The 24,756-nt window shown below is 41.5% G+C and overlaps 1 protein-coding gene across 1 annotated transcript in view; it reads right to left on the bottom strand.

The window, feature by feature from the left end:
• The window catches only part of AMPH (amphiphysin), a 282,343-nt gene that overhangs the window by 3,649 nt on the left and 253,938 nt on the right, over nt 1–24,756 (bottom strand). Inside the window, exons 18-20 of the mRNA XM_078059989.1 lie at nt 14,753–14,962; nt 12,512–12,754; nt 10,446–10,547 (exon numbers count right to left, since the gene is read on the bottom strand). Coding sequence (XP_077916115.1) covers nt 10,446–10,547; nt 12,512–12,754; nt 14,753–14,962 — 555 coding nt within the window. The remainder of the gene's footprint in view (nt 1–10,445; nt 10,548–12,511; nt 12,755–14,752; nt 14,963–24,756) is intronic.

Raw genomic sequence — 24,756 nt, 5'->3', positions numbered from 1 at the left:
AATGAAAGAATAGATGGGAAATCTCACGAAAGAAATGGCGAGTAAATTTAAAAAAACAAAACAAAACACACGAACATTATAGAACTGTATATGTATAGCATCTGAAATGAAAAAGACACTGGATAAGCTTCACAACCAATTTTAAAGTAGCAGAAAAAAGGGCCACTGTACTTGAAGACAAACCAATAAAAATGATCCAACCTGAGTACCAGAAAGAAATACATAGTGCATAAAAGGAACAGTCTTAGACATCGAGAAGTCCAACAGATGTATAATTAGAGAATCACAAAAAGAGGAAAAAGAGAATGAGGCAGCAAAGAATTTAAGAAAAATTAGCCAGAAGTCTTCCAAATGTAACGAAAAACATCAGGTTACAAATCTAAGCACCTCAGTGAACCCCAAGCATGAAAACTACAAAAAAACACAACGCCTAAGCACATTATATTGAACCTATGAAAACCAAAGATACAGAGAAATTCTTAAAAGCAGTCAGGGAAAAAGGCACATTGGATACCCAGAAACAACAGTAAACAAATGGCAGCTGATTTCTAGTCAGAAAGAGCAGAAAACAGAAAACAATGGAACATCTTTAAAGAGTTGAAAGAAAAAAAGTCAACTCAGAATTCTTTCTTTTGGGAAAAGATCTTTAAAAAATAAAGATGAATGAAGAGATTTTCAGATAAACAGAAGCTGAGAGTATTTATTGCCAGCAGATTAGCACTATAGAAATTAGTAAAGAAAATTCTTCGGGTGCCTGGGTGGCTCAGTTGGTTAAGCATCTGCCTTCGGCTCAGGTCACGATCTGAGGGTCCTCGGATCGAGCCCCACACCGGGTTCCCTGCTCAGTGGGGAGCCTGCTTCTCCCTCTCCTTCTGCCCCTCCCAATGCTCATGCTCTCTCTCTCTCTCAAATAAATAAATAAAATCTTAAAAACAAAAAAAAGAAAGAAAAAAATTGTTTTCAGGCAGGGGCACCTGGCTGGCTCAGAGCATGGGACTCTTGATCTCAGGATTGTGAGTTTGAGCCCCACATTGGGTGTAGAGATTACTTAAAAATAAAATCTTAAAAAAAAAAAAAAGAAGCAAGAAGGAAAAAGAAAAGGCACTCTGAAAAACAGTATTTAAAAAAAAAAAGAGGGTGCCTGGGTGGCTCAGTTGGTTAAGCGACTGCCTTCGGCTCAGGTCATGATCCTGGAGTCCCGGGATCGAGTCCCGCATCGGGCTCCCTGCTCAGCGGGGAGTCTGTTTCTCCCTCTGACCCTCCCCCCTCTCATGTGCTCTCTCTTTCTCATTCTCTCTCTCAAATAAATAAATAAAATCTTTAAAAAAATAAAATAAAATAAAATAAAATAAAATAAAAAAAAAAAAAAAGAAATGAGGAAAATTTTTCAGGCGGAAAGACATGAGACCAGATGGAAACTCAGATTTGTAGGAAGAACCAGGAAGAGCACAGGAAATGGTAAACATGTTGGTAGACATAAGACTAGTTTTTTCCTCTTAATTTCTTTAAAAGATAACTTTTGGTTAATGTGAAAAATATTAGTTTATATAATGGAGTTTTTTTTTTTTAAGATTTTATTTATTTACTTGACAGAGAGAGACACAGCGAGACAGGAAACACAAGCAGGGGGGAGTGGGAGAAGGAAAAGCAAGCTTCTCACGGAGCCGGGAGTCCGATGCGGGGCTCGATCCCAGGACCCTGGGATCATGACCTGAGCCGAAGGCAGATGTTTAACGACTGAGCCACCCAGGCACTCCATAATGGAGTTTTTAATGATTTTTAGATGTGCAACCACTTTTGCCTGATACTAGTAATTAATGCTTTGTCACTTTTTGCTTTGAAGAGTACATCTGAGGTTTTAACAATTTCATTAATTCTTTCAAAGAACTAACTTTTGGACTTATTAGTTTTCTCCATTGTGCGTCTTTTTAGTGCATTTATTTTTATTATTTCTTCCTTCTGTGTGCTTTGTACTTAATTGGATCTATTTTTTTTTTTTTTAAAGATTTTATTTATTTATTTGACAGAGAGAGAGACAGAAGAGCACAAGCAGAGGGAGTGGCAGAGGGAGAGGGAGAAGCAGGCTCTGCACTGAGCAGGGAACCCGATGCGGGACTCGATCCCAGGACCCTGAGATCATGACCTGAGCCGAAGGCAGATGCTTAACCATCTGAGCCACCCAGGCGCCCTGGATCTATTTTTTTTATCTTCTTGGACTAAAAACTTAGAAACTGATGATCACTAGGAAATATTTTTTTAATTTACACTATGATTTCTTTGGTCCAGATTATTTAGAAGGATATTTTTAAATTTTTTAAATATTTAGAGCTTTTAAAGCTATATTGTTGTTATCGATCTCTAATTGAATTTTATTGTGGTAGAGACTTTGTTTGACCCAGCACCTGCTCTGTCTTTTAAGTGTACTATCAAGAGAAAGAACGAAATGTGGGGTCATGGGAAACCTTAACCTCTAAGAGAGTGACCTTATATTTTGGGGAAGATTTCTTAAAGAAATCTCCTTGAGAATATTATAGAGATTAGAGCTCTTCTCTCCAGGAAAACATGTTCATAGGCACATTTACATATTTTGCATACGATTTAGGGACTCACAAATCCTACGAATAAGAACAAAGAACAAAATGGAATTCTCAGCATCTTCACATCAGAACACTATGCTCAAAGGTGATTTATTTTAAGAGTCTTTCAAAATTGAGGTATAGAGGGGCGGAGCAAGATGGCGGAGGAGTAGGAGACCTGGATTTCGTCTGGTCTCAGGAATTCAGCTGGATGGGGATCAAACCATTCTGAACACCTACAAACTCAACAGGAAATTGAAGAAAAGAATACCAACAACTCTGAACAGAAAAGCGACCACTTTCTGGAAGGTAGGACGTGCAGAGAAGTGAATCCGAGGTGATATTCGGGAAGACAGATGGCGTGGGGAGGGGCCTCCATCAGCCGCTACTGGCAAGTGATAGAGCAGCGGAGCAAAAAATCAGAACTTTTAGAAGTCTGCCCTGCTGAGGGACGGCGCTCCAGTGGCTAAGCGGGGGTGGAACCCTCGTTGGGACACTGTGGTCTCAGGACCCTCGGGGTCACAGAAAGACCGGGGGTGCCTGAGTGCAGCAGAGCTCCCAGGTATCGGAGCGGGGAAGCCGGCTGCAGAGACGGAGCCCGGGCGCGGGCTCTCAGCTCGGAGTTGCCATAAACTGTGATCCGCGGCACAGTCAGGCCACTGCTCCTCCAGCAGGGACCCAACAAGCGGCAGATCCAGGGAGACTCCCCTTCCTCCCCTGGGAGGAGCAGTGCGGGAGTGCACCGCAGGGATCTGCTGGGTTTGGAGACTCCACACAGGGTCGGGAGCCAGAGACAGAAACGCTCGGTCACAGGCCGGGTGAGCATGGAGTGCGGCCAGAGACCAGGGAGACGGGAATGACTGACTGCTTTTCTCTGGGGGTGCACTGAGGAGCGGGGCCCCGAGTTCTTGGCTCCTCTGGGGCGGAGACTGGGAGGCCGCCATTTTCACTCTCCGCCTCCAAAGCTGGTCGGAAAGCTTGCAGGGAACAAAAGCCCCTGAGAGCAAACCCGAGCAGATTACTTAGCCCGGACCGGCAAGGGCGGGGCAATTCCGCCTCCGGCAAAGACATTTGGGAACCACGGCAACAGGCCCCTCCCCCAGAAGATCAGCGAGAACAGCCGGCCAAGACCAAGTTTACCGATCAATGAGAACGGCAGAACTCCAGCGCTAGGGGAATACTGCACAGAGAATCCATGGCTTTTTTTACCATGATTCTTTAGTCTTTCAAAGTTAATTTTTTTAACTTTTTTTTTTTAATTTTTCTTTTACCCTTTTTCAACCAACATCTTATCAATCCCTTTTTTAAAAAATATTTTTTATTTTTCATTTTTAGAGTCATATTCTATCCCTTCGTAGTAGTTACCCGTATTTTTGGCATATATATATAAGTTGTTCTCTCTTTAAAATTTTGAGATAGTTTCTTCTAACAGATCAAAATATACCCTAAATCTCTAGTGTATGGTTTTGTTCTACTCTCCTGCCTGATCACATTCGCTCCCTTTTTTTTTCTTTTTTTTTAAATGCTCTTCTTTCTTTTTTCAAACTTCTTATCAATTCCTTTTATAAAATTTTTTATAATTTTCATCTTTACAGTCATATTCCATCCCTTCATCATATCAACCCTTATTTTTGTACATATATAAGTTTTTCTTTCTTTAAAATTTTGGGAGGCACTTTCTTCTAACAGACCAAAATACACCCAAAATCTAGTGTGTGGCACTGATCTGTGCACCCGCCTGATCATATTGGATCATATTCTGTTTTTTTTGTTTTGTTCTGTTTTTGTTTGTTTTTATCTTTATCTTTTTCTTTTTTCTTCTTTCCCTTTCTTTTCCCCTGGCTTCAGGTCTTTTCTGATTTGTTTAGAGTATATTTTCTGGGGACGTTGTTACCCTGTTAGCATTTTGTTTTCTCATTCATCTATTCTCCTCTGGACAAAATGACAAGATGGAAAAAATCACCTCAACAAAAAGAACAAGAGGTATTACTGACTGCCAGGGACCTACTCAATACAGACCTTAATATGATGTCAGGTCTAGAGTTCAGAATCATCACTTTAAAGATCCTAGCTGGGCTTGAAAAAAGCATGAAAGATATTAGAGAAACCCTTTCTGGAGAAATAAAAGAACTAAAATCTAGCCAAGTCAAAGTCAAAACGGCTACTAATGAGGTGCAATCAAAAATGGGGGTGCTAACTGCTAGGATAAATGAAGCAGAAGAGAGAATCAGTGATATAGAAGACCAAATGATGGAAAATAAAGAAGCTGAGAAAAAGAGAGATAAACAACTACTGGATCATGAGGGCAGAATTTGAGAGATAAGCGATACCATAAAACGAAACAATATCAGAATAATTGGGATCCCAGAAGAAGAAGAAAGAGAGAGAGGGACAGAAGGTATATTGGAGCAAATTATAGCAGAGAACTTCCCTAATCTGGGGAAGGAAACAGGCATCAAAATCCAGGAAGCACAGAGAACCCCTCTCAAAATCAATAAAAATAGGTCAACACCCCGACATCTAATAGTAAAACTTACGAGTCTCAGAGACAATGAGAAAAACTGAAAGCAGCTTGGGAGAAGAGATTTGTAACCTACAATGGTAGAAACATTAGATTGGCAACAGACCTATCCACAGAGAACTGGCAGGCCAGAAAGGACTGGCAGGATATATTCAGAGCACTAAATGGGAAAAATATGCAGCCAAGAATACTATATCCAGCTAGGCTGTCATTGAAAATAGAAGGGGAGAGAAAAAGCTTCCAGGACAAACAAAAACTAAAGGAATTTGCAAACACGAAACCAGCCCCACAAGAAATATTGAAAGGGGTCCTCTAAGCAAAGAGAGAGCCTAAAAGCAACATAGACCAGAAAGGAACACAGACAATATACAGTAACAGTCACCTTACAGGCAATACAATGGCACTAAATTCGTATCTTTCAATAGTTACCCTGAATGTAAATGGGCTAAATGCCCCAATCAAAAGACACAGGCTAATCAGATTGGATAAAAAAACAAGACCCATCGATATGCTGTCTGCAAGAGACTCATTTTAGACCCAAAGACACCCCCAGATTGAAAGTGAAGGGGTGGAAAACCATTTACCATGCTAATGGACACCAAAAGAAAGCTGGGGTGGCAATCCTTGTATCAGACAAATTAGATTTTAAACCAAAGACTGTACTAAGAGATGAGGAAGGACACTATAGCCTACTTAAAGGGTCTATCCAACAAGAAGACCTAAGAATTGTAAATATCTATGCCCCTAAGATGGGAGCAGCCAATTAATAACAAAAGCAAAGAAACATATTGTCAACAATACGATAATAGTGGGGGACTTTAACACCCCCCTCACTGAAATGGACAGATCCTCTAAGGAAAAGATCATCAAGGAAATAAAGACTTTAAATGACACACTGGACCAAATGGACTTCACAGACATATTCAGAACATTCCAACCCAAAGCAACAGAATACACATTCTTCTCTAGTGCCCATGGAACATTCTCCAGAATCGATCACATCCTAGGTCATAAATCAGGTCTCAACCGGTACCAAAAGTTTGGGATCATTCCCTGCCTATTTTCGGACCACAATGCTTTGAAACTAGAACTCAATCACAAGAGGAAAGTCGGAAAGAACTCAAATACATGGAGGCTAAAGAGCATGCTACTAAAGAATGAATGGGTCAACCAGGAAATTAAAGAAGAATTTAAAAAATTCATGGAAACCAATGAAAATGAAAACACAACTGTTCAAAATCTTTGGGATGCAACAAAGGCAGTCCTAAGAGGAAACTATATAGCAATACAAGCCTTTCTCAAGAAACAAGAAAGGTCTCAAGTACACAACCTAACCCTACACCTAAAGGAGCTGGAGAAAGAACAGCAAATAAAGCCTATACCCAGCAAGAGAAGAGAAATAATAAAGATCAGAGCAAAAAACAATAAAATAGAAACCAAAAGAACAGTAGAACAGATCAATGAAACTAGGAGCTGGTTCTCTGAAAGAATTAACAAGATTGATAAACCCCTAGCCAGACTTATCAAAAAGAGAAGAGAAATGACCCAAGTAAATAAAATCATGAATGAAAGAGGAAAGATCACAACCAACACCAAAGAAATACAAACAATTATAAGAACATATGATGAGCAACTCTATGCCAGCAAATTAGATCATCTGGAAGAAATGGATGCATTCCTAGAGATCTATCAACTACCAAAACTGAACCAGGAAAAATAGAAAACCTGAACAGACCTATAACCACTAAGGAAATTGAAGCAGTCATCAAAAATCTCCCAACGAACAAAAACCCAGGGCCAGATGGTTTCCCAGGGGAATTCTACCAAACATTTCAAGAAGAATTAATATCTATTCTTCTGAAACTGTTCCAAAAAATAGAAATGGAAGGAAAACTTCCAAACTCGTTTTATGAGGCCACCATTACCTTGATCCCAAAACCAGACAAAGACCCCATCAAAAAGGAGAATTGCAGACCAATATCCTTGATGAACACGGATGCAAAAATTCTCATCAAAATACTAGCCAATAGGATCCAACAGTCCATTAAAAGGATTATTCACCACGACCAAGTGGGATTTATCCCTGGGCTACAAGGTTGGTTCAACATCCGCAAATCAATCAATGTGATACAATACATTAACAAAAGAAAGAACAAGAACCATATGATCCTCTCAATAGATGCAGAAAAAGCACTTGACAAAGTACAGCATCCTTTCTTGATCAAAACTCTTCAGAGTATAGGGATAGAGGGTACATACCTCAATATCATAAAAGCCATCTATGAAAAACCTACAGCGAATATCATTCTCAATGGGGAAAAACTGAGAGCTTTCCCCCTAAGGTCAGGAACACGGCAGGGATGTCCACTATCACCACTGCTATTCAACATAGTATTAGAAGTCCTAGCCACAGCAATCAGACAACAAAAAGAAATAAAAGGCATACAAATCGGCAAAGAAGTCAAGTTCTCACTCTTTGCAGATGATATGATACTTTATGTGGAAAACCCAAAAGACTCCACCCCAATACTGCTAGAACTCATACAGGAATTCAGTAAAGTGGCAGGATATAAAATCAATGCACAGAAATCAGTGGCATTCCTATACACCAACAACAAGACAGAAGAAAGAGACATTAAGGAGTCAATCCCATTTACAATTGCACCCAAAACCATAAGATACCTAGGAATAAATCTAACCAAAGAGGCAAAGGATCTGTACTCAGAAAACTATAAAATACTCATGAAAGAAATTGAGCAAGACACAAAGAAATGGAAAAAAGTTCCATGCTCATGGACTGGAAGAACAAATATTGTGAAGATGTCAATGCTACCTAGAGCAATCTACACATTCAATGCAATCCCCATCAAAATACCATCCACTTTTTTCAAAGAAATGGAACAAATAATCCTAAAATTTGTATGAAACCAGAAAAGACCCCGAATAGCCAGAGGAATGTTGAAAAAGAAAAGCAAAGCTGGCGGCATCACAATTCCGGACTTCCAGCTCTATTACAAAGCTGTCATCTTCAAGACAGTATGGTACTGGCACAAAAACAGACACATAGATCAATGGAACAGAATAGAGAGCCCACAAATGGACCCTCAACTCTATGGTCAACTCATCTTCGACAAAGCAGGAAAGAATGTCCAATGGAAAAAAGACAGTCTCTTCAACAAACGGTGTTGGGAAAATTGGACAGCCACATGCAGAAGAATGAAACTGGACCATTTCCTTACACCACACACAGAAATAGACTCAAAATGGTTGAAAGACCTCAATGTGAGACAGGAATCCATCAAAATCCTAAAGGAGAACACAGGCAGAAACCTCCTGGACCTCAGCTGTAGCAACTTCTTCCTAGAAACATGGCCAAAGGTAAGGGAAGCAAGGGCAAAAATGAACTATTGGGACTTCATCAAGATAAAAAGCTTTTGCACAGCAAAAGAAACAGTCAACAAAACCAAAAGACAACCGACAGAGTGGGAGAAGATATTTGCAAATGACATATCAGATAAAGGGCTGCTATCAAAAATCTATAAAGAACTTATCAAACTCAACACCCAAAGAAGAAATAATTCAATCAAGAAATGGGCAGAAGACATGAACAGACATTTTTCCAAAGAAGACATCCAAATGGCCCACAGACACATGAAAAAGTGCTCAACATTGCTCAGCATCAGGGAAATCCAAATCAAAACCTCAATGAGATACCACCTCACACAAGTCAGAATGGCTAAAATTAACAAGTCAGGAAACGACAGATGTTGGCGGGGATGCGGAGAAAGGGGAACCCTCCTACACTGTTGGTGGGAATGCAAGCTAGTGCAACCACTCTGGAAAACAGTATGGAGGTTCCTCAAAAAGTTGAAAATAGAACTACCATCTGACCCAGCAATTGCACTACTGGGTATTTACCCCAAAGATACAAATGTAGGGATCCGAAGGGGTACGTGCACCCCGATGTTTATAGCAGCAATGTCCATAACAGCCAAACTGTGGGAAGAGCCAAGATGTCCACTGACAGATGAATAGATAAAGAAGATGTGGTATATATATATAATGGAATATTATGCAGCCATCAAAAGGAATGAGATCTTGCCATTTGCAACGACGTGGATGGAACTGGAGGGTGTTATGCTGAGTGAAATAAGTCAATCAGAGAAAGAAATGTATCATATGACCTCACTGATATGAGGAATTCTTAATCTCCAGAAACAAACTGAGGGTTGCTGGAGTGGGGGGTGAGGTGGGAGGGATGGGGTGACTGGGTGATAGACATTGGGGAGGGTATGTGCTATGGTGAGAGCTGTGAATTGTGCAAGATTGTTCAATCACAGATCTGTACCTCTGAAACAAATAATGCAATATATGTTAAGAAAAAAAAGAAGAAGAAGAAGATAGCAGGAGGGGAAGAATGAAGGGGGCGAAATCGGAGGGGGAGACGAACCATGAGAGATGATGGACTCTGAGAAACAAACTGAGGGTTCTAGAGGGGAGGGGGTGGGATGATGGGTTAGCCTGGTGATGGGTATTAAAGAGGGCACGTTCTGCATGGAGCACTGGGTGTTATGCACAAACAATGAATCATGGAACACTACATCAAAAACTAATGAATTAATGTATGGTGATTAACATAACAATAAAAAATTTTTTAAAAAAAGGAAAAAGCCAAAAAAAAAAAAATTAAGGTATAATTTAAATCCTGGGTAATGCAAACATCATTTAGGTGTACAGTTTAGTGAGTTCTGAAAAATGTATACACACATGTAATCCACATCCCTATTCAGATAGAAAACATTTCCATCCCCAGAAAGTTCCCTCGTGTTCCTTCCTGGTCAGTCTCTATACTCCTAGAGGCAACTACTTTTAATAGGGATTTTGACCTTACAATACATCATTAGTTTTTGATGTAGTGATCCACGATTCATTGTTTTTGTATAACAGCCAGTGCTCCATGCAGTACGTGCTCTTCTTAATACCCATCATTGGTGACTAACATAACATAATAACATAAAATTTTTTTAAAAAGGGGGATTTTCAGTGCACATGGATAGTGGCTACATTCCCTAAAGACTGATGTTTCAGAGACAATATCCCTAGAAAGTGGATGTAAAGTAAGAACTGGTCATCTATTAAGAAACAATATAACAGTATCCCAAAAGAGGTGTCCTAAAAAGCTACAGTTAGCCATGTCCTGTGCTCATAAGCCCTAAACCCTTTTCAGAGCTGCCTTGCAGCATTTCAGAAAATAGAAATGTCTTCAGTTAGTCACTGTGTCCCAGTGACCCTCAGGAAAAAAAAAAAAACCAACATAGTCCGTAGAACCTTTCAATCTCACTCTTTACCTGGTCAGCTTCTGAATCTGAGGGGACCACCAACACCACGTCACCCCTTTGTAAGGTAAGTTCATCAGAATTTGCTGCTTCAAAATCATGTAGTGTTTCCACCTGCAAAAGATTTTTAAAGAATTTACTAATTTTAAAAAGAAAAGGAAATGTAACATTGAAATCTCCTAGCCAAATTATCAGCAGGTACTTGTAGAAGGCTCTCCAAGCTAGGTAAAGACAATGATCCCAGCATACCCCAAGGAAGAAGACCTCTAATCATAGAAAGGAAGTCCTGTTTACTTAAAACATCCAATTCTTGAAGACTGATATTAAGACAATTTGTACATTTAGTAATGCAATGCCTCAGCAAGAGTTGACATGTAGTGCATTAATTAAATTCTAATTCATCATATTTTTGTTAGATATTTTCATTTTATTATCACTGATGTTTTATTATTGTTTGTTTTTAAACTTGAACTAATAATGCCTAGTGGAAAGTTCCTCTAACCTCACTTCTGTTGAATAATTAATAATTGGAAAAATCAGGGGCACCTGGGTGGCACAGTCGGTTAAGCATCAGACTCTTGATTTTGGCTCTCAGGTCATGATCTCAGGGTAGTGAGATCGAGCCCCAGGCTGGGCTTCACACTGAGCATGAAGCCTGCTTAAGATTCTCTCTCCCTCTCTCTCTGCTGCTTCCCTGACTCCTCCCACCAATAAAATTACAATTACAATTAAATAAAATAGTACATGTAACATTTAAAAAAATAATGGGAAAAATCATCAATTCCCATATTTTATGGGAATTACTACTTAATTAAACCCTGTGATGAATTTCTTTAAAAACTTCCTATCTTAACCTTTAAACCACGCCAATCTGTTTCTTTTCTTTCTCTTTTCTTTCTTTCTTTTTTTTTTTAAATTGAAATATATTTGGAGTGCCTGGCCGGCTTAGATGGAAGAGCATGCGACTCTTGATCTTGGGGTTGTGAGTCTGAGCCCCAAGTTGGGTGTAGAGATTACTTAAATAAATAAAATTTAAAAATCGAAATAAATTTGACATATATTGTGCACATTTAAAGTGTACAGCATGCTAATTTGATACATTTGGATACTGTAGTAGGATGCCCGTATAGCAATACTGAGCCTCTCTATCACGTTATGTAATTGGCATTTGTTTCTAGTGCTAGGATAATTAAGATCTAGTCTCTGAGCAAATTTGATGATTATGATACAATGTTGTTGTCTATATTCACCATGCTGTGCATTAGATCTCTAGGGCTTATCTACTACTCACTGTGACTTTATACCCTTAAACAATACCTGTCCTCTCCCCCTACCCTTTTTCTCCCTTTTTTGAAAGATTTCTTTAAAATTTAATCATAAAAAATTCTGAGAAACAAAAGCAGGAAAAATAATATAATGACCCAGGTACTCACCCCGCTTGAGCAACTACTCAGTCACGGAGGGTTTATTTCTCCATGTCCCTCTCCTCAGCCCTACCCCCTGAGATTAAGTGATTGGCTATTAAAATGTGTATTTTTTTATATAGAATCATAAAATGTCAGAGCTGGAAATGACAATCTTATTCCCCAATTCACAGAGAGAGGAGTGATGTTCCTCAGGCCACACTGCAGTTAGGGAGGGAAGCCGGGGTGCGTCCAGGCAGGCTGGTGTATAATCCAGCCCCAAGCAGATGCATTCACGGAGGATTTCAAAGCCCTGGTCTGAGCCCAGGGCTGGAGGGACTCACAGGGCTGGGAGAGAAGCACGGGAGGGCACACAGGGGGTGGGGTGGGGGGATTCACCCATTCTACCAAGGGGCATATCATTTGTCCCGTGGCAAACAATCTTTAACTATGGATTGCAGAAAAATGGAAAGTAATTACTGTCGTTTCTGCTTGTCCAGCAGCCCGGAAATCCTATCATTTTACCCTGTGACGTGGGGAAAGCAGTACTGAGAAAGAATACGTATCGCAAAATGCAAACAGAAACATCCGAAAACTAAAGGTTCCAGCAAAGGGGTCTCAGAGCCAAGGAAGGACGAATGGCTCCCAGATTAAAACAAGACAAAATGACAAGACCTTGTAGAGGAAGCCGGGAGGCACTTCCTGAGCCGCCTCGCTTGCAGATGGAGCGGAGGGCAGTGGCTGGGAGTCCTGGCCCGCCTCGGGCTCTGCAGGCAGCTCTGGCAGCTCACCGGCGGGGCCCGGAAGAGCCGCGGCTTCGCAGGTCTCCACGGACTCTTCACCTGCGGGGACTTCGTGGTCTCCCTCCCCTTCATTGTTGGAGGCGGGCTCTATGACGACTGAAGGGATGACCTTCTCCTGGAGGGAGAAAAATGTGGCGGTGCTGAGCAGGGGCTGGGAAGAAAGACTTCTACGTCCTCGGGTGCGCTGTGCACTGCTTCCGTCCCTGACGCACCCTCCTTGGCTCCCACGTTCCCCACCTCCCCCATTCCACAAAATGCCCGCCGTTCCCCAAAACTGGCCCAATCCTTTGGGCCTCAAGCCTTGCAGGACCTTCCTCCTGACATGGTCGCCTTCCTTGCTCTCCTGAGACAGAAACCCTTAGTGGGATTAATTTCTGGATCCTTGAGCAGTCAGGCCATTTGCAAAGAGTGGGTTTCTGTGGAAACTGGGAAAATGCATAGGAGACTCCGGGGGGGGGGGGGTCGCGTGGGGGTGTGGAGACCATCCTGAAGGGGAACGTCGTAGGGTCCCAAGAATGGCCTCATTTTTGCCGTGGTCCACTCTTGTCCCACTGAATACTAACACTTTGAAGCTGACATTTAACCTCCTGTGATTGCTTTTCTCCCAGAGACCCACGCCGACTCCTGACTAGCCTGCAACTGTATTGTTTGTACAGATCTGGCTGGTGTTTGGAGAAAATCCAGGTCTGTTTTGTTTGCTGATTATCAGAGCCCACACCGCAGTTAGAGCTGGAGGGATGACAGTTCCCACCAACCACTCCTCCAAGGACTCTACACTGGGGGGCGCGGGGGGGGGGGGGGGAAGCAGAACCAAAGGATCAAGATCTCCTTTTTATTTTGTAACAAAGATGCGAGAGGAGACGAATTTCACTAGCATAATGGAAGCCTGGAGATGTTTATTGCCTTCCAGATCAAGTTCTCTATTCCCTCAGATATCAGTGGGCTTAAGCACTTCCATTCTTCAATTTGGAGAAAATAATATACTTTTTCAACAAGTCTAACAATATAATACAAAAACACTTCTGGCATTGTGACAAGAAAAATCTCATGAACAAATGGCACATATTTTTGAGTTATTTCTCCAAATACCAATACTACCTGCTGTTTTTCTAGTGGGATGAAAGGGATCATTTAGTTTCAAGCTTTGAGTAACCCTGGAGAGATCTGCGGGAAATTTCTTATGAGTAAACTAATCAGGACAAAGGAGAGCATCACATCGAGAGCCCACTTTTTATTGTTACCCTTCTGGAATCTAGACCAAGTGTGCAGTTTAGAAGACCTGCCCTTGCTGTGTGCCCCCCACATCATGGATTATATGGATTTGTGGACTTTGAACAAACACTTCTCTGAAGAAGTGAGGAGCTGGGGCTAGTCCAACAACTTCATGTATGTATTTAATGACCTGTTGGCCTCCTGAACGTGCCAACAGGAATGGGCTTTTGCTGAAAGGAGCTTCCTAATGGTGAATTTGGGGCGCTCTGGTGATAACAACAATTCCCAAATACTACTACTAATGATAGGATGTAACTACTAATATTGGGTTCTCCCCACGTGCCTGCCACTGGGCAAAGCACTGGATGGCTATTTCTTCACATAATCAGTACAACCCGCCATCCGGTCACATTCTCTTCCTCACGCTTACATCATCTGTGCTTTATTCTTCTTCTCAATCACTGGGGGCCTGTGTGAACCTTGCAATGCTGACATTGGGAGAAAGCCCGGTTCAGACTCTTGTTGACAATCTTATATACAAATACATAAATAATAATAAATAAAAATATAAAGAACACACATATATATAATAAATTTGAAATATAAAAAATTCTACAATGTATGTAATTATATTTATGTAGAATTTTATATATTTTAAATTTATTTTATGTCTATATAATTGCATATTGTTTAATAGTATATATGTAATTGTATACTGTATATTGTGTATGTGTACGTATATATGTATGTGCATATATAAAATTGTATTTGTTCAAGCGGGGTACCACGCAATGGCCACAAACCTGTTCTGCACCCAGAGTTGTTACCAGCACTCACCAGTAAACCGCATTCCACCCCGGGCACCGCCTCCCCAGAACCTCCATTTCCCTGGGATACTCACCTGAGGGGCTGCTGCTTCTGGTTCTTCCGGTTGAGATCGGTCACTATCTACAGCCTGTGTGGTATCAGCATCAGTCCTGGCCTCCTCTCCGCCTGCTCCTTCCCCAGCAGGAAGAGCTGCCTTCTCCATCTCTGCTTCCTCCACTGGGGCCTCCTCGGCGGCTGACACCACGGTTCCAACAGCCACATCGGCATCCGTTCCAGGTATGACCTGCAGCCCAGACACCAGACAGGCCATGTCTGTAACTGCATGGGGCCTCAAGAAGAGCCAGCCCCAGCCCTTTCACCTCCGGCCCCTCTGCGGAGGCTCATCGGATGTGGAAAGCTCTGTGGAAGGTACTGAAGCTCAGGATTCCGGCAAGGCGGAGTCTGCCCTCTGTCCATCAGAACTGACCACTCTTCCCCGGGAATGCAGGGCACAGCACAGGGAACCTAGCCAATGGTACTGAAGGGTGCCAGATGGTGGCTCCACTTGAGGTGGGTGGAGCGTAACATACAGACCTGTGCAATCACTATGTTGTACATAAGAAACTAATGGAACATTACATGTCAACTCTACTTCAGTTAAAAAAAAAAAAAAGAAACCAAAAAAACAAAACCTATCCTTTCTGGGCCCCCAACGAGGCTACATTCCTCTGCTTTCCTTGCAGTTAGGTTCAGCAAATGGAATTTGACTGGAAGTGACCTAAGTCATTCGAGAGACATGGCTTTTAATGGTTGGGTGGTCCCCTCCACAAGCTGTTTCTACTTTGGTTGCCTGAAAGCCAATGGTCACAAAGTCCTCGAAGACATCAGAGTCACAAAATGGAAGGGGCATTGCCCCAAAACCTGGGTCATGGAAGAAAGCTCTGTAAGAAAGGCATCCTCATTGTGCACAGTCAGAATTTAGAAAAATCGCATTTCAGTATAAACTCTAAAATCTTCATGGGGAAGGTCCCAGAAGCTAAATCACATTCATGAAAAAAAAATACACTGGGGAGTTTTCTCAATGAGACTTCTTGAGAATGAAGGGCAAATCATTTTTGTTATGAAATATGCATTATAATAAAAACTCATATCAGATTTTGGGTTCATTTAATAGGAGAAGTGAAATAGAAAAAAAAATGAGTATTTTCTAAGGTTGCAGGCAGTCCAAAGAAGAGCTGTAAGTAGTGTTTAAAACTTGCACTAATTAAATAAAGAAAGTGCAATCAGAAGTTTTAGCTTTAGGCAGATTGGTTGCAGAGCACACATCGAGGACTCTAACATCAGTGTGGCAGGCCTGATTTGAGAAGCTCAAACCAGAAAAGACTGAGGAAGAGGAATATTCAATTGAGCTTATATAATATACCCAGGACATGTATTTCAAAAATTGATCTTGCTATCTGATGTGATTAGCATTAGCCATTCCTCTTCTCTATTGAATAAATTCTACCCAGTGTGTCCTGCTGGGTTAGGAAAGTTCCAGTGTTGCTGATACTGTCAGATGGAGAGCAGGGGATGGACAGTGCCCGCAGAGCGGGCATCAGAAGTGGGGGCTGGAGAACGTGAGCCACATACCTACTCTCAAAGCAACACATTTTTTAAAAACCTTTCTTCTGGCTCAAATTTATAGGTAATAAATTAAAGAGAAATGACCTGCCACAGAATACATTTGTCTACAACATAATATTTCACTTTAGGGATGAAAAATAGTGCTAAGAGCTACACTTATTTGTTATATGGCCAAAGATTATTCATATTCTTAGGCCTTTACTTGCCTCTCATAGAAATTTGGCTCATGCAGAATGTGCAGTGATCCAAAATGTAGTCACACCCATGACGTACCGTTTCTTCCTTTTTTTTTTTTCTTTCCACCCTGTCTTTAAGTTACTGGGTTCAGAAAAGTAATTGTTTATATGAATTGTAATATATTCATTTAAAGCAAATTTAAATGCTAACAATTATTGAAGTGGGGATTCATATTTTGGTGAATGACTGACAATCCCCCTAATAGAAAGTTTAAAAGTTTAAGAGAATTACATCTCTTGTTTTAAATAAACAGGGTCTTTGTATGGATGTACTGTTGATGTTGTCAAGAGAGTAATAATGAGAACATAAATTAGCAGGGCATCTTCATTCCAAGAAGAGCAGTGAACAATTGCTCATAGCTTTATTGTTTAAGAAATCAACAGGCTTTCTCCAGGATCCTAAGGATTACCTAGCAAAGTTCTTCCACATCAGAACTATACATAAAGACAACGTGCATACAATGGACTTTCAGGCTCAAATGTAGAAAGCAAGTTGTGTTATCAGAATTCCAAGTTATTTATGCTTTCCATCTGCTTGGAAAATCATACCCATGGAGTGAATATCCCCCTGGTTTCAACAGCATCAAACCAGATGGACTATATATCATGCAGATGGTATGGGCAAACAGAACAGTACACACCACCACACACACATAACACACACATAGTTACAGATCAGAAAGCAACCACTATGTTGTTTAATAAGCTACTCCTCCAAGTGATTATGCATAAATCCTCCCATACATATATGTGCCAAGCACATACTATTAGTGATTAGATTTTACTCTCAACTGAATTGATATATGTCCAGAAGAGAATATATTTCTGTGAAGTATTAATGGTGTTGCCAAAAATAATTTAACTCTATCCATACAAATAGAATGTTAATGATGAGTCCCTGATTTATCTCTAGCACTCTAAGTAGCTATGAATTTGATTGCATCCGATTTTACTACTGCAAGATGTACCTTGCAATACGTCATCACCTTGTCTGCTAAATAATTTAAACAGGCATCATTGGCTGGATGTGATTTAGACCAGGCAGTGTGGCTGCAGTGATGCTGGCCACCAGCAGGGGGAGGCCAAGGGCTCTGTCTGTCCTCACTGATGTTTGCTGAACTCAAAAAGCGCAAATAGCCCAGCTTCTACCTGTCAGCAATCTACCTGACCTCTGCGGCATACACAAAAAGGGATGGAAGGATGATGGCCAATAAAAATCACCAAAAGATTGAAATTAACAATGCTAGTAAAGGCGAGGCACCAAGGAAACTGGCACTTTGACTACAGAGCAGAAAAACCAAACATTTTGAATGACCTACTTGGAAAAGGGAAGAAATTAACATCCCTCCCTTCTCTGAGTCCATTAGCAGTGAATTCCTATTTCTCTAGCCAAATACAACACTTTGATTTTACAGACCTTAAGAATGTTACAGAAACAGAGAATGACTGTCTGCTACCTATATTCCCTATTTTTTGCCTCCAGAATTGCTCTGAAAATCAGGGGTCCCCAATCCTCCCTTTATGCCTGGAATCTGTTGCACATTTTCTGCTCTTACAAAAATATTTCCAGTGCATATTTACCTACTGCAATAACAGAACCACATAAAAATACAACGGAAAATAGGACTCCCATTTGCTCGGATTAAGTGTTAGCTCCAGATAAAATCAAAGATCGGAAAGAGTTTCAGCGACAAGAGTCATCCCTCTTTTTGTTATTATTTTTACGGAGTCCAATTTGTTAGCTATTTGTAGACTGAAAAACGGAAAACATTTTCTGGACTCTGATCGCTACTGGAGATGTTACACCTGCTAGGAAAAACCACAATGATTCATGACTTCTATTTGTTGTTTTTTTTTGTAAGTGTCATCCAGAGAGACCAGATGAATGACACCACGGAAAGTATTTCAAGCCTTTGATGTTCAATTTTTCTTGTTCCTCCAAATGTTCAAGGTAACACCATTATCTTATCCTCTGACCAGACTGTACTGTCTGTTGGCCAAATATATTTATGGGGGGGGGGGACATATAATGCAAAGAGACATAAAAAAGTTCTCCCTGCCCTTGGGCACATTTACTGTATCCACAAAGCCCACGAGGCACAGACACCCTATTGCAATTTGCACGTGCATCACACAAACCACAAGGACCAACATGGGACGTCTTTGAGAAGGTGAATGGCTCTCGCTTTATCACACCACACAGATCCTACTGCTTTCTTCAACTTCTGCCTCAACAAACTCCTTGATGGAAAGCGATGTGGTCATGGCATTCATGTCAGCGTCCTCCCAAACACCTGTTAGCAAAATTTCTGGAGGTGGGATGAAATGAATGCATGCAACAATGGCCTGTGTATCCTGCAAAGTAGGGAGACACAACAGGATGACAGAGAAAAGCCAAGCCCTGCAGGAGACGGCACCGTGAGGGCAGGTCAACAGGGACCCAGACTCCAGACGAGCAGTGATTGGCTACACAAGAATTTGTGATCTTTGGGCTTTGTGTAATTTATGGATTCATTTTATTTACTCAGTGTTTGTTTCCTTGGCAATGTGGGCTCTGAGCAATGCCTGAGAAGCCACCTGCCAGTAACTGGTCTGGATAAGGACAACCCTGGAATAAAATTCCATATGTATCTATCGGCTAGGTTATTTCAACTGAAATTCCTCTGGTTAAAATAATAATGGAGACCATGGGTTTAAAGATAATAAAAGAAGTAACATTTTCACATATTTATTTTCAATCATTTTCTGGAACTAGTGGGGCTTTATTGTCTGTTTATTTTATAACACAGGGATCATGTTTCTTAGAAAAATTTTATCAATGGCCTATATAATTTGTACTTTGTTTTCTATTTGACAACTTATTTAATAACATTTTTGTCATTGAACACTAGTTGGTTTCTAGCTTTTAAATGTTATAATACTCTGAAGAGAGATCTTGGTTTGTAACCATATTAATAGCAATTAGTTAGACTGTACATTTAAATAATTTAAATACTAAACACTAATCCTTTTATTCATTTATGATGTTTCTATTAAGGACTGTTTTTGAATTTTTGCCCAGCATTTTATTATGATAACAGTCAATACAGAGAAAATAAAAAGAATCAGGCAGTGAACGTCCGAACACCTACCATCTGGGACCTTCAATTTACACGTTACATTTGCCTTATTCTTTCCGTCCATGATGACTTTGAGTCACCTTTCAGTCTCTCACAATACATCTTCATAAAATGTTTTTCAGGAATTCTCTGGTGATTCTATAGCCCTTCTATATTTGATAATCTCTCTCTGCTGCTTTCACATGTGACCAACTACACTGTCTTGGGGTAAAACGGCTACAATGTGATTTTTTGTGTGTTCAAAGTCAGCCAGGTGTTCCAAGAGCTCCTGAGCTTTAGCCCAGGGGAGGGCGCGTCTGAGGTCCGCCTGATTGTTCTTTGCTAGCACATTCTTTCCCCCAATCGAAATGCTTGCAGAACTTTCTTGTAAACTCGGAATTTAAAATTTTAAAAGAATACATTCAGATGTTAGTCCCTCATTAATTCTGCCTTTTGTTGGTGATTTCTCATGATATGCAGGCAGGAATCCCTTCGACTAGAAAAACTTTCTTGCGTGGGGCTGGCTGGTCGGGCAGCTACTCCTTTCTTCACCGTCCCTTCTTGGCAAACTGATTATCTGTGCATCCATTCCTCAGTCTTTGGCCCCCACATCTACCATCTTTCCTTATGATTTTCCTCTTTGTTTTGGAAGAGCTCCTCCAGTTTACCTCCTATCACTTCTCTACACTGTGATGTCTGGTCTTCACTCCTTCATCCACAAGTTTTAATTCTAGTATTACATCTCCTCCCCTTAAAGTGGTTTCTTACATCATGGAGCTCCCTTTTCATCTGCCTCAGAAGCAGCTCCCTTCTTATCTCAATGTGGTTACCTTATTACCCCTCTTTCAATTTTGTTTCCCATGATGAAGGTCATCTTGGAATTTTACCGACAAAAAAAAAAAAATCTGGTAATTTTTTGTTGTTGTTCTCTTAAGAAAATTTGAACTCTATTTATAATGCAATTCCTTCCTTCTTTTGTGATGCTCTATGCCATTTTATTTTATTTTAAAGATTTTATTTATTTATTTGACAGAGAAAGACACAGCGAGATAGGGAACACAAGCAGGGGGAGTGGGAGAGGGAGAAGCAGGCTTCCCGCTGAGCAGGGAGCCCCATGCGGGGCTCGGACCCAGGACCCCGGGATCGTGACCTGAGCCGAAGGCAGACGGTTAACGACTGAGCCACCCAGGTGCCCCCTATGTCATTTTAAAAACGTGTTTGTTTCATGATTTAAAATGAGGTGAGATCTCTCCAGGCCTGATCAGCCGACATAGGAACATTTTCTTTGTTCCTTTTCCTCTCCGTCTAGGCATTTTAGATGTCCTTTTCAGAACAGCAACTGGGGAGTGATTTCACCAAGCATCTACACACAAACATCGGTCTTGAATGCCCCAATGTACGTGTCAAAGGGTGAGCTGCTGTGAGAAAAGCAGCAGGCCCAAGAGGACCTGGGTGCTTTGGACCAATGCCCCCATGCTCACGGCGGGCTGGATGCCAATCGTCTTCTACCTGGACTGGATGGATGAAGCTGTCACGTATTTATCCATGCCAGGCTCAGTGATTGTTAAAGATATGTTAAAGCCTCGGTTTGTGCAAAATCCTCCTGGGCTTGGGCCAGTATTTCTAGAATATAGTACCACTGAAACTTTCACTTTTTTTGTATATTTAAGTATAAGGAGCATTAAAATGAAAAAAAAAAACCTAGTAATAGTGAATCTGATATAATTTTTTGTGATTTATTTTTTTAATGTTTTCAGGTTTCTCATTTAATTTTCCATTACATGCTGCTGGGATGCATTCCATTTTCATTAAAATACTCCTGGGGTAAGTGACACAAATGATAAGTAAAGGATGTAAGAAATGCACTGTATATTGTTAATTTGGTTAAAGGACATTTTATACTGGAGTCAGAGAGTGACCATCTTCTGGACACCTTCTCTTTGAAGAGGTACTTGACTGAAAGATCACTGAACTCTAGGTTTACCAATCTACCCCAAGCATGGCGTAATCATTCTGATCCAGATGCAGGCTTCTGCTCGACAGTTTCAATGTATGCACATTCTGCAGCCCGTGGGGGGAACCGACCTTTCCTGTGACTCGAGGGCTCTCTAGGCCTTATCCCGGGTGTGTCCCATTTACTGCACATTATGTGCCCAACATCCCTATTAGATATCATTCTCATTTTCTACACAAGTCAGCTAACTCTTAGAGATCAAGTAACTCAGGCTGTCAGTAAACCAGGACTGACACAGTCTACTATATAACTCTAAATTCCATGTTTTATCATACCATCCTGCATCCGAGAAGACAACGCTCCTCTCAAATCAGACTTCCGTAGTGATCCTGAGACGTGGGGCGTCCCCACGGACCCACTGCTTTCTCCGGACAACCCCAAGCAAGGGATGCTTGATAAAGAATACGAGTGGAATTTCATAAACTAGAATACATTCACTTACAGTCTTGGAATGCTACCCTTTAAAATGAGATTCATAGTTTATAAATAAAATACTCATTTACATGTACTATTGGGTACCTAAGCAAACATGTCATAAAATCCTTCTTAATTAAGAGCTAATTACATGATAGAAAGTTAACGAGAAGTGCTTGGTCGGAGAGAATATCCCTTAACATTAGTTTTGCCCGTCGGCCCACAGATTCATTGTTTAGAAAAGTATGTGAGGAATGGGAAAGTAGAAGATCAACCATCTCCTGGCTTTATCCACTACACTGCAGAGTTAGAAATTCGGCACCTGGACATTCATAGTTGTGTTCACAGGTTAGAGATGAGTAGGCTCCCAAAGCTGGAAGGACCACAGAACTCATCTAACCCATCCTACAGGGGAGGAAACAGGATAGAATGAAGTACCACTGCAGAGACAACTGGGGATCCGAGTTTTAGTTCTGATTCTTGCACTCATCAGCATGAGAGCTGGAGTGACCCCTGAGCCCCTCTGGGAAGTACAAAGGGAGATAAATTATATCACAGAGGGAATTTGGTCATAGGCGATCCTTGCCTTTTCCTGGCCATCCCTTAATCTGGATCCAATGTGAGCCCTTGATTTGTCTGAAGAGCCAAGCATTTCTATGGAAATAAAGGATTTTCCTCCAGATGCATTTTAAAGAAAAGCCTAAGAGGCAGCTAGCCTCATTACAGCCCCAGAGACTGATGTACTGAGCCACAGGCTGGTGGTCAGTGCTCCTCTTCACACAAACTCTACTTAGAACAGCTCAGGTCCGGGGCACCTGGGTGGCTCAGTCGTTAAGCGTCTGCCTTCGGCTCAGGTCATGATCCCAGGGTCCTGGGATCGTGCCCCACGTCTGGCTCCCTGCTCAGCCGGGAGCTTGCTTCTCCCTCTCCCACTCCCCCTGCTTGTATTCTCTCTCTCGCTGTGTCTCTCTCTGTCAAATAAATAAATAAAATCTTTAAAAAAAAAAAAAAAAAAGAACAGCTCAGGTCCTCAGTTTCCTTCAGCAGGATGGCAGAGGTGAGCCCCCCCCCCCCCCGCCCCCAGAACACCAGGCCTCCAGTGGTGCTCCTGTCCAAGGCGGCACCTGGTACTAAGAACTTCATTTGATATATCCATGGGCGTCTTTCTAATAAAGGAAGTTAGTGGTTTTCTTCCTCTTGACTTCATCTCAATCATCTTCTTTCAATCTACTCCCTGAGTTGCCCGCAGTGCATCGTGAACCCTCAGCAGCCGGGTCCCAGCGCAGCTCGGCCACTGGCAGCCCTGCTGCCATGGCAACGCCTGTCTGAATGAGCACCACACTTCTCTGCAGAACTTCAGCTCTTCACCGTTAATGAATTTTTGGTGCATCTGGCCTTTCAGGTCATGGCCGAATATCCAATAATGATACGTAGTAGAACACGGAAGGTTGAATCAGAGGTTTGTTTGCAAAGTCTATGAAAGACATGGATAGGAAAGGTGGATTTCTCTTTCGAAGCAAAGGTGAATGCGGTGTGTTGTGCACTCTCAAGAGATGGCGCCATGAGCAAGACCTAGTTGCCAAAGTAGCCAGTCACAAAAGACAGCCTCATTAAGGAAAATGCCTTTACGGTGCAATGAACAGTTGACCTTGCCCCTGGCCCCATTATCTTTGAATGATCCATGAAGCATTTGTTGCCACTGCTCAGACTGCCTTCTTGTGAGTGGACCCAGGCTTGGGGCGGCAGAACGTGGGGCCGCCAGACCAACCCAGAGACTAGACCAAAAATGGTGATCTGCAAATCACCTAAATGTCATCATGGTCTTTTGGCAGAACTCCCACCCCTGACCCTGCCAAAAACCACATGCACCTTTTGGGGCAGCCTAGAACCCGCCCAGATGACAGACTAGAGATTGAATCTTGAGGAAGGGTAGGCAGCAGATGGTGGCCCTTGGAAGACCCAACTGCCAACCCTATGTTTTTGTAGGCTTTGAATAGCTTGTGGCATTGGTAAGTAAAACCTACGCTGGGATGATCTGTCATGCCAACTGCCTAGCAAATATCACAAGGGATTTGGAAATCCTTAATTTTTTAATGTAGTAAGTTGTAGATTTTTGAACACAGGAAGAGAACATAAGAGTTTAACAGGTACAGCACTCTTAGAGGGGAGAAAACTGGCAGAGAAGGGTGAAATAATTTCTCCAGGGCCATCTCACTGGTTAACCATGGAACCAATGCTCCAGACTCTCAATTCAGGGGTCTTTCTTTTACATCCTCTTTGATACTTGCTTTACATCCAAAGTAGGGGATTAGAACACACGTTCCTTCTAAGAAGCTCAAGGCTAAGCCTGCGCAAGCATTTCTGCTTTCATTTTGCCCCTTCAGCTACAAACCAGGAACTTCCACTGGATCTAAACATTGGTTGTAGGATATGCTGATGTCAGCATGGACAGATTTCACCTAGTTGTGACCCCGATGGCTTTAGTAAGATGTTTATGTGAAACTGGTCTCTAAATATACTTCTGGAAAGCCTGCCCTTTTAAAAAACGTAGCATCTGGTGTAGTCAAGAGACGGTTGTCTATGGATTAAGTTGCCAGGATTTGAATTTCATGTTACCACTTTCCTTGTGTGTTCTTGGTTAAATCACTTAAACTCTGTGTCTCCGTTTCCTTAGCCTGTAAAATGGGGCAACAATACCGAAATAAAGCCA

This window comes from Halichoerus grypus, chromosome 12, assembly GCF_964656455.1.
Source record: "Halichoerus grypus chromosome 12, mHalGry1.hap1.1, whole genome shotgun sequence".
NCBI lineage: Eukaryota > Metazoa > Chordata > Mammalia > Carnivora > Phocidae > Halichoerus > Halichoerus grypus.
This window is presented reverse-complemented; position numbering and strand designations above follow the sequence as displayed.